This window comes from Heptranchias perlo, chromosome 4 (genome assembly GCF_035084215.1).
Source record: "Heptranchias perlo isolate sHepPer1 chromosome 4, sHepPer1.hap1, whole genome shotgun sequence".
Lineage (NCBI taxonomy): Eukaryota > Metazoa > Chordata > Chondrichthyes > Hexanchiformes > Hexanchidae > Heptranchias > Heptranchias perlo.
The window spans coordinates 118,753,121-118,765,519 of record NC_090328.1 but is presented as its reverse complement, the minus strand read 5'-3'; the positions used below and the strand labels follow the sequence as shown (position 1 = coordinate 118,765,519).

Genomic DNA, 12,399 nt, shown 5'->3' with positions numbered 1-12,399 from the left:
GCTATTGAGTCCTTTTATAAACTATTGAAGCCTGTTACACATTAGAAAGTTGGAGGATGACCTAGGCAATAGCAAATTATGATTTCTACATAGAAAGCAAACCGTGGGAAAGAAAGCACCTTGAGATATTTTCCTACGTTAAAGGCGCAAGTTGTTTTGGTTATAATGTGGATATACTGATCGGATTCATGGAGATACCAATGTTACCAAAAAAGTTGGACTCTTGGAAGATCCAAATTGTAAATCCAGTGGACTAATCTTGGCACTAGTACTTATTCAGGAGCTGAGTTTTATCGGTCATAGCTAGTCATTCAGGTAGAGGTACAGAAAGCTGATGAGAAACGTGGGAGAGAGAAGGGGGGAACCTCTTCCACATTCTTTAGCTTGCTTCTTGGCAGCTGAACGAAGGAGTAGTGGTTATGTGTGCAGGTTGGACTGGACTACCTCCTGGCTGAGAAGTCTAGTGGGATGTGTGTGTTGTCTCTGGTTTCTTCTCTCCAGAACCCAGCCAGTCCCTTCTCCATCCTTACAGCCTCCAAAGATTGTGTAGAAATGCATAAAGAGATACTTGACCATATTAATGTAGAAATGCATGAACAGTTACTTGACCATAGTAAAGAAGAAATGCATGATGGATATTTGACCATGTTAACTCTTTGGCTCACATAATGGTGTAGCTACAGCACACACACACAGAAAGACACAATTGTGTCATTACGTTTAAGCCTTGGTATGTTGATAATTAAGTTGGCTGAGCAGGTGCTTAGTACCGTCTGGCCCCCCTAGCAGATAAGGGTATTGCTGACTATAAAATATAATGAGAATACAGTTTCTTGAGAGGCCATGTGGCCTTGAGACTGACTTCAGTCCTACTGATAACCAGCTCAGGAATGTGGGGAGTATAAGTGTGCTCAGGCCTACGAGGCCTACGTGCCAAAATAGGAATGAGCTATGGACGTCCAGAGGGGGCAGGCTCACTACTTGATTGACCAACTACCTGAACCAATAAAGAATGTACGTGTACGCCCACATTCTATACGACAGGTGGGCGGACACAATTAACTGTATAAACCTAAGCTGTCTCAATGACTCGAGGAAGTTGTGCCTTCAATCATGGCTTGAGGATACAGCTTCCCCTGTATACAAGTCAATTAAAGTAAAACTTTTCCCTTTGTGATACTGGTCTGAGTGTGTTAGTGCATTGGTATAGTGTTAAGTTTCGACAATTGAACAGTGTCATGTTCACCATTGGATCTATTTGTCCCTTTACTACATACGTGCTACCTGTGATATTGAAATTCAGATTTTAGTTGAGTGGTGCTGTGCAGCTGCAGTTTCCTCTACCCACTCCCATTGATATTGCTGACCCTGACAGGATAATGGGACATCTCTTCCATGTGTCATTAAATTTGAGGAAAACTGGATGCAAGAACAGGGAGGATTCAATTGCCCTAGAAAATTTGAATGTGTTGGAGAGTTGGGAGGAGGGGGGTGGGGGTTGCATGCAAATGCTACTGGTTCAGGTTGTTGCTAGCTGTTGCAACAAAACTGGAACATAAGGTCTTTCTGCATTTTTACTTTAATTAGATTTCTTTATATTAAAAAAAAAGAAAGGGCTCAGAATGTTCTCCAATTTGTATGTGGTCCTCGGTGTCAATAATGGTTTGTGTCTGCTGTTACACGTATGATATTGGTTGTGTTTTCCAAGTGGGCTGGAATGGATTGAAGTCCACACTCCAGTTTTGCTTCCTGCATGAAATTTAAATCACTGTCATTTCAATCCATAATGGCAACCCAAATGTCAAAGCATCGCACTACATTCTGGACGTGCCCACAAAGCTAAGAATTCTGGTTTCAGCTTTAGTTATAAGTCGTGCAGTTGTTAAGAATTTGGGACTGGGGGAGGGAGAGTCAGGTAGACGAACTGATGAGCCTAAAGTTTTTCACAGACTTGACTTGGGTAATTATTTGGTCTGTAGAGCTGAAGGTGTGGAACATAGGGGTTGTACTCCTTAACTATCCTATGCTGCAGATAGAGGTGTCCTACAATGCTACAGTTGAGAAATGCTACCTACCAAAGTGTTATCCAGCTGGTGCTGTGCAGTCGCTGTGCAAACCAGAGGCTTAGTATATCAGCAAGATACCACCTGTAAAATATTACATAGAATGTGCAGCACAGAAACAGGCCATTCGGCCCAACTGGTCCATGCTCCACATGAGCCTCCTTCCAACCCTCTTCATCCAACCCTATCAGCATGCCCTTCTATTCCTTTTCTCCTCATGTGTTTATCTAGCGTCCCCTTAAATGCATCTGTGCTATTCGCCTCAACCACTCCATGTGGTAGTGAGTTCCATGTTCTAACCACTCTCTGGGTAAAGAAATTTCTCCTGAATTCTTCATTGCATTTATTAATAACTATCTTACATTTATGGCCCCTAGTTTTGGTCTCCCCCAACTAGTGGAAACATCATCTCTAGGCCTACCCTATCAAACCCTTTCATAATCTTAAAGACCTCTCTCTTTCAGGTCACCCCTCAGCCTTCTCTTTTCTAGTCATGTTGAACTCTGGCTATTTTAAGCCACATCCTTGTTCAATTATCATGTATATTTTTTTAAAATGAGGTGGTTCAAAGTGGTTCTGCTTGAATTTGCACCTGTAGTTCCTGACAAAGTAAGCTTATTATCTCAACCGGGCCAGGTTTCAGGTACACCCCCAGGGGGAGGGTAAACTGGAGGGCATGTTACCCCAGACCCCTCTCACGATCCTCCTAGTAGCTGGCTATAGAATGGCAGAGGCCTGGGACTTGATTTCCAGCCAGTCTGTACTATACATGGAAAACTTCACTGGATTTTACAGGGAAACACATGACACCTTTTCTAAGCTTTTTCTTTTGGTATGGGTTCAAAAGCACTTCATGGGATTTTTTACTTTTGATTTTCAGATTATGGCTTCCGCTACAGAGGATTTGAATGCGGATAACCAATTTTCACCAGAACCCGAAACCAGCAAGATTCCACATGGAGTCCGGGCTGAAGCATCGCCGGATGCGAAATGCCCCATCTGTCTGGACAGATTTGACAACATGTCTTACATCGATCGCTGCTTCCATAAATTCTGCTTTCGCTGCATCCAGGAATGGTCTCGAAACAAAGCAGAATGCCCTCTGTGCAAACAGCCTTTTAACTCCATCTTCCACAGTGTGCGCACTGAAAATGATTTTCAGGAATATGTACTGAAGGCAACAGAGAATGGCTCATTCGGCAGCCCAGGAGGGCAGAGGTTTAGATACCGAACGACACTAACCCGGGAACGTCGAATGACCTATCAGCCTCGGAGGTCTCCGGTTATTTCCGAATTGCCTGACAACGGAGTGCTATTTGAAGGACTTGGGCGACAAACCCGAATACATCAAGGACGCAGCCTCCGACGGATGATGTTGCGACTGGGCGCGCGGAGGAGAGCGCAGTCCGAGGGCAGATCCACACGCCAGGTCCAAGAGCAAGAGATGATCAATTTTAGACGGGAATTGTACCGATCGGGCGTGCGCGTCAGGAACGTGCAGGATGGGGGTCGGTACCGAGACATTTCAGCCGAGTTCTTCCGCCGCAATGCCGCATGTCTTCACCGGTTGATGCCATGGTTGAAACGTGAACTCTGTGTCTTGTTTGGCTCCCACGGTTCTGTAGTCAACATTGTGCAGCACATCGTCATGTCTAACATCACTCGATACGACATGGAAAGTGAGGCATTTCAGGAAGAACTGAGGCCCTTTTTGCTCAGTCGCACGGACCATTTCTTGCACGAGTTTATAAGCTTTGCTCGGGCGCCATTTAATATGGCATCGTATGACCAGAGGGCCAATTATGACTGTCCAGCTCCATCCTATGAGGAAGAAAGTGACTCCGATTTATCTGTCATCACAATATCTCCCGACACCACAAACATTCAGGAAGAAGATAGAGCAATCCCTAATCCTTCAGAGTTAGCTCTTGGCCTGAGTCAAGCAACGTGGGACGACGAAACTCCCGGCCCTTCTTACTCAGTCGCAGAAACCATGGAGCCGGGCAATTCCTCGCCTGATGAAACCTCTCTTGTTTCTGAAGAGACTCCACCACAGGCTGGTTCGTCGTTACATGGGATGCCAATAAAGACCGACCCTGGCACAAAGGAAGAGGGCTCAACCCGTTCGGGAGATGACTGCTTAATAGTCGGTTACGTGAAGCCTTTAGCTGAAAGAACGCCTGAGCTTATCGAGCTGAGTTCAGATTCTGAGGTTTCAGTGCAGGTCACGAACAACGAGGTTGTTGAACAGCCTGTGCATATACGATTCCACAGCAGCAGCAGCAGCAGTTGGTCCATGTCAACCAGGTCCTCGTCAACCAGATCGTCTGTGTCCAGGGACCGATGGAAAAGAAAAAAATCAAAACGGAAAAAGAGTAATAAATCAAAAAGAGAGAAGCGTCACAGTCATAAAAAAAGTTCCCATTCTGGGGGCAGCACATCATCTTCAGGTAGACACAGGAAAAGGACTTCAAGCAGAGTTGACAGCAATGCTAAGGATCGGTCTAGAATCCGATCACAAAGTAGAGACAAGCGTGATCTTAGGAGGCGTGACCGATCAAGCAGCAGGGATCGAGCCATGCTGACCTACTCTTACTGCAGAGGAGAACACAGAGCTAAAGACTGGAACAGAAGAATCAGCAGAGACCAATCTTCATCAAGAGAGAGGGCGAGATCGGGCAGCAGAGAAACCCGTGCCCATCAAACCCGAGACAGAAGGAGGTCGAGGAACCGAGAGAGAGCGTCGCCCACAAGAAGTCGGACCAGGTCACAAAACAGTGACAGCATCATTTACAGGCATCGAGCTAGATCACGTTCTTGGAGCAGAGGCTATGCTACTGTGAGAGACAGAAGGCGGTCCAGAAGTAGAGAGAGGACGTACAGCTATATGAGGGAATACCAGGAAAGAAATAGAGGTTTCTCCTATCAGTGGGAAAGATATAGTTACCACAGTAGAACTAACGACGGCCATGATTCTGTAACTAGAACCAGAGCTCACCACAGGAGAGTGTCACCATGTTCAGATTATAGAGTTCGATCTAGTTCCGAAAGTACAACCTTCAGAAGCCCAAGTAGCCATAGGGAAGATGTCTATTACCAATATAGAAGTTATCAATCGAGAAGCCCATCCAGCACCAGGTCTAGAACTACTTCTGGTAGAACTGATAAGGTGAGGCAAGAGAAACCAGGGGGCAAAAGAAAATATAAAACTCATTATTTGGAAAGTTCATCTAGCAAAGACGGCAAAAGTGCAACTTTGCAGATTACTAACTTATCATCAGAAATTCACATGTTGCCCAGAAGGGAGGGCAGTTCACCTGGTCCTCTTTCACAGTGTAGCAGCAACTCTAAAAGTGGCTCTGCGTTAGTTGAGAGTGCGTTAAGCAGCAAACCAAAATTGAAAAAACACAAAGAGAAAGAGAAGAAAAGGAGTTCAAGTGTGGAAATAGTGTATGAAGGAAAGGTAACAGAAGCAAGCAGACATCATAAGAGAAAGAAGAAACACAAAAAGAAACGCAGAAAGGAAAAAAGCAGCGAGAGGGCGGATAATGAACGTCATTCACCCCTTGTCATAACCATTGAAAGTGATAGTGATGAGGTGATTGTTACAAGTATGGAATGTGACAACAGCACTGTAGGCAAAACCACTAACCTTAAGAATAACCATTTTGAACTTGTTGAGAAATGCGTTCTTGAGCCAGGGGCAGCTCGGGAACTTCCCAATGCAGCAGCTAACATCCTCTTCAGGCACACAAGCACGGAGTCCTTGGATGTGTGTGGGCTGTCCACGGATTCTGATCTCAGTCCTGAAAATCCAAACACGCAGACTTGTCTCGGCCAAGAAGGCGTAAATCCAGTGTCCGACGCTGACTATCATCGGAATTTCAAGGGGGAAGAGCAAGACCACGGACACTGTCCCTCGCCAACAACAGCCCTTCCCAAAAACTCCTCCGACAGGCCACCCTTGGTGTTGAAAATCCCAAAGAGGTTCATTAATGGCACCAACCTGTTTAACCATTCAACAGAAAATGCATGGAAATAGTTTCCCCAAGACAAAGTTTGTTTGAAATTGGAAATCGCTCCTTTTCCCTCCTACCCCCGGCTTCCCCCCCCCCACCCCCCACAAAACCAAGAGAATTTTATTAGATTCATACAGTAGTGCCAAGAGAGGATTACTGAGTGTATGGTCATCAAGCTGGCATCATATGTACAGATTTGTTTTTTTTAAAATTCCTGTCGACAAGACTGCTAACACTGTACGGATCAATCAAACGTGCAGATGCTGCTTTAGGAAGACTGGGAAGGTGAATCTGTACATTGGAAATTTTATAACTATACTGTATTAAGGTCTGACTCATTATGTTGCCGTGAGAAGTTGTGTGGGTTTATCTATTTAAACACGTTACATGTTTCTTTTCATCTGATTTTATCATTGCCAAAAAAGTGCATCACACAAACTTAACAATTTTAACTGCTCCAGGCTGTCAATAATCATACAATATGCAGATGGGAAGATTAATGGCACTTACACTTCTGTAAATAATCGTACTTGAATGTTCTAAAATAGTTGCCAAATATATAAAAACAATCAAACTGGCAATTGGGTTGGCAATAAAATGTTTTTGAATCATTTTACGAGATTAGTTTTGATAAATGTGTTCAATTTTTCTGGTGAAATTTGTGCTCATCACGGTGAGAAATGTTGCCATAGGAAGTGAAATACTTTCAGCCTCTCTTGATGGTAATACTTGATGTAAATGTGAAACAGCTACAAGCCCTAGGCTTTAGTCAGGCTCCACCAGCAATTATGATTCAATGTGATAGCAGATTTGTTTCTTGGGAGCTGGTTTCTGCCATTTTTATACAGAATTATGATTTGCACTAGCTTTGCAAAAAAAAATTACATAGTTGTAGATTTATGTCACCCTGGTTAAAACTTCCAGCAAACTAGGAAAGTTTGCTGTGAAGGTAGAAGGAGGGTATTTGGATTAAGGGAATTTCTAACCTTTTCTATTTCTAGGTCAATATTTCTGATGTACCCGATAATTATACCTGTTGCAGATGAAGAGCTGCTTTTTTAAAACATGTATAATGTAGTGTGTGTGTGTGAGACTACCTGTAATTTGTAAGAAATAATTTTTGTGTTTGAGGAATTTGTGAAGGGGCATTGTGAAATGTTTTAAACGGGCTCTTGCATAAACCTGCCAGCAATTTAGTTAAAGATAGTCAAAATGTGCAGGGGGGAAAATAGTTTAAATTTTATCGAATAATTCACTCTACATGTAATTGATTTCCTGCATTTTAAAATTCTTATCCTTGTTTTCAAATCCCTCCATGGCCTAGCCCCCCCTCCCTATCTCTAACCTCCTCCAGCCCTACAACCCTCCGAGATCCCTGCACACCTCCAATTCTGGCCTCTTGCGCATCCCTGATTTTGTTCGCTCCACCACTGACGGTTGTGCCTTCAGCTGCCTAGGCCCTAAGCTGCAGAATTCCCTCCCTAAACCTCTCTACCTCTCTCTCCTCCTTTAAGACGCTCCTTAAAACCTGCCTCTTTCACCTGTCCTAATATCTCCTTATGTGGCTCGGTGTCAAATTTTGTCTGATAATCGCTGCTGTGAAACGCCTTGGGACGTTTTACTATGTTAAAGGTGCTATATAAGTGCAAGTTGTTGTTGCATGTCTCCCTACATTACAACAGTGACTACACTTCAAAAGTACTTCATTGGCTGTGAAGCGCTTTGGGACATCCCGAGGTCATGAAAGATGCGATATAAATGAAAGTTCGTTCTTTTTTTCTTCCTTGTTTCCATGTATATAGGTCCTGGTGGGTTATTCCTGATATTTATATGAGTGAAAGTTTCCAGTTCCCTATTTACAAAGTACAGCAGATTTATGCATTATGCTTTACTAAATTTCCTCATTTTGAGAGAAATAAAATTAAAGTGGGCCCCCCCCCCCCCAGGAGAAATGTAATTTAGGATGGGGGGCTGTGAGGTATGCTTGCTGTGGGATGCTTCTGAATGAGAGAAGCAAGTGTAATAAATGGGCAGAATTGTGAAAATTGTTGAATCAATAAACTAAAAGAGAAGGCTGTGGCCTTCGAGAGAAGGGTAGAGGAATTAAAGGGCAAATAATAGGGGAATACCAAGGGAGAGTGGATACTACTAGGCTCCGTAAATGATTTGTCAATGAAATGGACAGACCAGCACTGGACCTCAAGAAGGTCTTCAGGATTTTGAGTTGGGGATCTAAGCATTCAGTTACAGGGTTGCCAAGGAGGCAGCTACTGAGAGAAACCAAGAAAATAGGGATATTGGATGGATTACGGTTGGAAAAAGTAGTGAAGAAGGTAAGAAAGTCTGTAAAACTACCACTAGGAGTGACATTAACAGATACCGAGCACTTCAATAATGCTGGATAAAATCAGGTAATAGAAGATAGCTGGGACAAAGATGCAGACGGACAGGTGCAGGGAGATATAGTTATATGGGATTCCTTGTTAAGGAAGGTGGCTAGACATGTCAGAAGGGCAATACCTATGGGATGGTGAGTTGTTTACCTGGAACTAGAGCAGTACTCAATGAAGAAAGGTTACATCGAAACTACAGCACAGAAACAGGCCATTCAGCCCAACTGGTCCATGCTGGCATTTATGCTCCACATGAGCGTCCTCCCTCCCAACTTCATCTAACCATATCAGGATAACCTTCTATTTCTTTCTCCCTCATGTACCTATCTAGCTTCTCCTTAAATGTATCTATGCTAATTGCCTCAACTACTCCATGTGGTAGCGAGTTCCACATTCTTACCACTGTTTGGATAAAGAAGTTTCTCTTAAATTCCTTATTGGATTTATTAGTGACTATTTTATATTAATGACCTCTAGTTTTGGACTCCCCCACAACTGGATACATTTTCTCTACGTCTACCCTATCAAATCCTATCATTATCTTAAAGACTTCTATCAGGTCACCCCTCAGCTTTCTCTTTTCTAGAGAAAAGAGTACCAGCCTGTTTAGTCTTTCCTGATAAGTATATCCCCTCAGTTCTGGTATCATCCTTGTGAATCTTTTTTGCACCCCCTCCTACGGCTCTCTATCCTTTCTATAATAAGGAGACCAGAACTGTGCACAATACTCCAAATGTGGTCTAACCAAGGAACTATACAAGTTTAACGTAACTTCTTTACTTTTCAATTCTATCCCTCTAGAAACGAACCTCACTGTTTGATTTGCCTTTTTATGGTCTTATTAATCTGCATCGCTACTTTTCGTGATTGGTGTATCTGTACCCCAGATCCCTTTGCTCCTCTATCCCGTATTGACTCTTATTATCCAAGCAACTTGAGGCCTCCTTATTCTTTCTACCAAAATGCACCACCTCACACTTACCTATATTGAAATTGATTTGCCAATTACATGCCCATTCTGCAAGTTTATTAATGTCCTCTTGCATTTTGACGCATTCTTCCTTTGTATTAACTACACTCCCCCCGCCCCGCCCCCCCCCCCCCCCCCCCCCCCCCCACCAATTTGGTGTTGTCTGCAAATTTTGAAATTGTACTTCCGAATCCAAATTTGGTTAGAAGGAATGCAGAAGGGACAATGATGGCATCTCCACATAGGGGCAAATGACATATGGAGAATCACATATATGAGGATTGCCTGAAAACTCAGATAGTGGTTGCAACATAATGTTCTCCGGTATGCTCCCCATGTTTGGAATTACATAGAATTTACAGCACAGAAACAGGCCATTCAGCCCAACTGGTCTATGCCGGTGTTTATGCTCCACATGAGCCTCCTCCCACTCTATTTACTTCATCTCACTCTACCAAAATGTCCTTCTATTCCTTTCTCCCTCATGTTTATCTATCTTCCCCTTAAATCCATCTATGCTATTCGCCTCAACCACTCCACGTAGTAGCGAGTTCCACATTCTCACCACCCTCTGAGTGAACAAGTTTCTCCTGAATTCCCTATTGGATTTATTAGTGACTATTTTATATTTATGGCCCTTAGTTTTGGTCTCCCCCACAAGTGGAAACATCTTCTCTACGTCCATCCTATCAAATCCGCCCCCCGTCATAATTTTAAAGACCTCTGTTAGGTCGCTTCTCAGTCTTTTTTCTAAAGAGCCCCAGCCTGTTCAGTCTTTCTTGATAGTTATAAGCTCTCAGTTCTGGTATCATTTTTGTAAATAGGAAGGGAATTCACCAAAAAATTGAGGATGTTTATAAATGGCTGGCAATCTGGTATGAATATAATGATGCAAACGTCATAAGTAATTTGAAGCATTTTCAAGACAAAAAGCACTGGAACTGGAGAGATGGACTGCACCAAACAAAATGTAGAAACCAAATTAACCTGGTGAAGAGCATTGAGGCATTTGTAAAGAATCATTTAAACTAGATAGATGTAGGATAGGGCAAAGAGGCATTTGCATCCCTGACAATACTGATCAAAGAGTGGAAGGCAGCTAACAGGCGGGTTTGAATGCAGTAAAATCGGAGAGACATGGATACTGGGAGCAGCAAACTCGGTGGGGGGGGGGGGGGGGGAGACAGGAAAAGCAAATCTATGATAAATTATAAATACTGAAACCCTAAAAGCATTAAAAAAAAGGAAAGAGCTTGTATTTATATAATGCTTTTCATGTCACCTAATGCGCTTTACAGCCGATGAATTAATTTTGAAGTGTAGTCGATTTTTTTTTTGTAGGCAAACATGGCAAATAGGAAGGGAATTCACAGCAATTTGTGTAGTTGCAGTTAAGATAATGGATTATTGCTCCAGTATGTGCACAGCAAGGTCCCACAAACTGCACCGAGAAAATGACTCGTTAATTTTTTTTGGTGATGTTGGTTGAGGGATAAATCTTGATCAGGACACCAGGGGAACTCCTCTGCTCTTCAAATAGTGTCGTGGGATCTTTTATGTCCACTTCAGAGAGCACATGGGGCCTCGGTTTAACATCTCAACTGAAAACACCACCTTGGATAATGCACCACTCCCTCGGTACTGGACTTAAATATCAGCCTAGATTATGTGCTTAAATCCTAGAGTGCGACTTGAACAGTCAACCTTTAGATTCAGAGATGAGAGTGCTACCACTGAGCCAAGGCTGTCACCTAGGAATAAGATGCGAGTACTAGAGGCTGTGATGCTGTAGGGAATTACAGTGTAGTGGAAATTTCAGAACCATAGCCAATCCCAGAGGATGATATATACAACATACAAGAGTTCAGTGTATTTAGGAAAGGAAAAAACTCAGGACACCTAAGAAGTTGATGCTGTGGGAAGATGAGAAAGTTACACAATGAACTGCTCTGATTAGATATCTATTGTGTGAAAAATACAGAGTTAACATTAGGCTACAAACCCCATGGTCAGAATTAAAAATTAGATGGTTTACATTATGAAGTGATAAAGTGGGTCTGTGAAAACAGGCAGATTATTTTAATGGGTGACTTCAATCAACTAAACATAAATTGGGAATAACAAGATTTTCAGAGGTCATGTCAGTAAACATAAAGCGAGACTGCTTCATGATCCAGTGGAACAGGGAAGCCACAAGAGGCAGTGCATGTCATGAGATGGTAATGGTAAGTGATCCAGACAGCATACAGGAAATTAAAGTTACGGCATCCTTAGTGGGTAGTGACCACAGAGTGATCAAGTTTGACATGATGTGGGATTCAAAATACTTAGGACCAGCAGCTAGATATATAACTAAAAGATCTAATTCCAAAGAAAAGAGAGAACAGCTTAAGCAAATTATGGATGGGGAGAAAATGTTCAACATTGAAGTAGAGGGCGAGTGAAATAAGTTTAAAAGCGTAATGCTGACCTTGCAGGATAAATAACATACCTAGGATCCACAAGCATAGGGTAAAAACATGTGAGCCTAAATGGATTACAATCAACAGCAACTCGCATTTATATAGCGCCTTTAACGTGGTAAAACGTCCCGAGGCGCTTCACAGGAGGGTTGTCCGAGCCACATGAGATATTAGGACAGGTGGCCAAAAGCTTGGTCAAAGGGGTAGGTTTTAAGCAGCATGACAAATCAGAGGCAGTGAAGAAGTCAAGGGAGGTGGTGGTGAGGTAGAGCTGGGTGTCGTCAGCGTACATGTGGAATCTGATATATTTTTGGACGATGTTGCTGAGGGGCAGCATGTAGATGAGAAATAGGAGGATAGGGGATTTAGAGGATAAGGATAGATCCTTGGGGGGACTCCAGAGGCGCGGGAGCGTGAAGTAAAGCCATTGCAGGAGATTCTCAGAAGGAAAATAAGGAGGAAAACCTGATTCAACAAATCCTGCAGGAAAAA

General features: G+C 43.0%; 1 protein-coding gene across 13 annotated transcripts in view; it reads left to right on the top strand.

Annotated features, from left to right (window-relative positions):
- Positions 1 to 12,399, top strand: part of LOC137321234 (antiviral innate immune response receptor RIG-I-like) — a 131,416-nt gene that overhangs the window by 12,402 nt on the left and 106,615 nt on the right. The window contains exon 2 of one of the 13 annotated variants that reach the window (XM_067983556.1): positions 2,944 to 6,701. The exons of the other annotated variants lie outside the window; for them this stretch is intronic. Within the exon in view, the coding sequence (XP_067839657.1) occupies positions 2,947 to 6,105 (3,159 nt within the window). The 5' untranslated portion in view covers positions 2,944 to 2,946 and the 3' untranslated portion in view covers positions 6,106 to 6,701. Of the gene's footprint in view, positions 1 to 2,943; positions 6,702 to 12,399 lie in introns of those variants that run through there. 13 annotated transcript variants of the gene reach the window in all.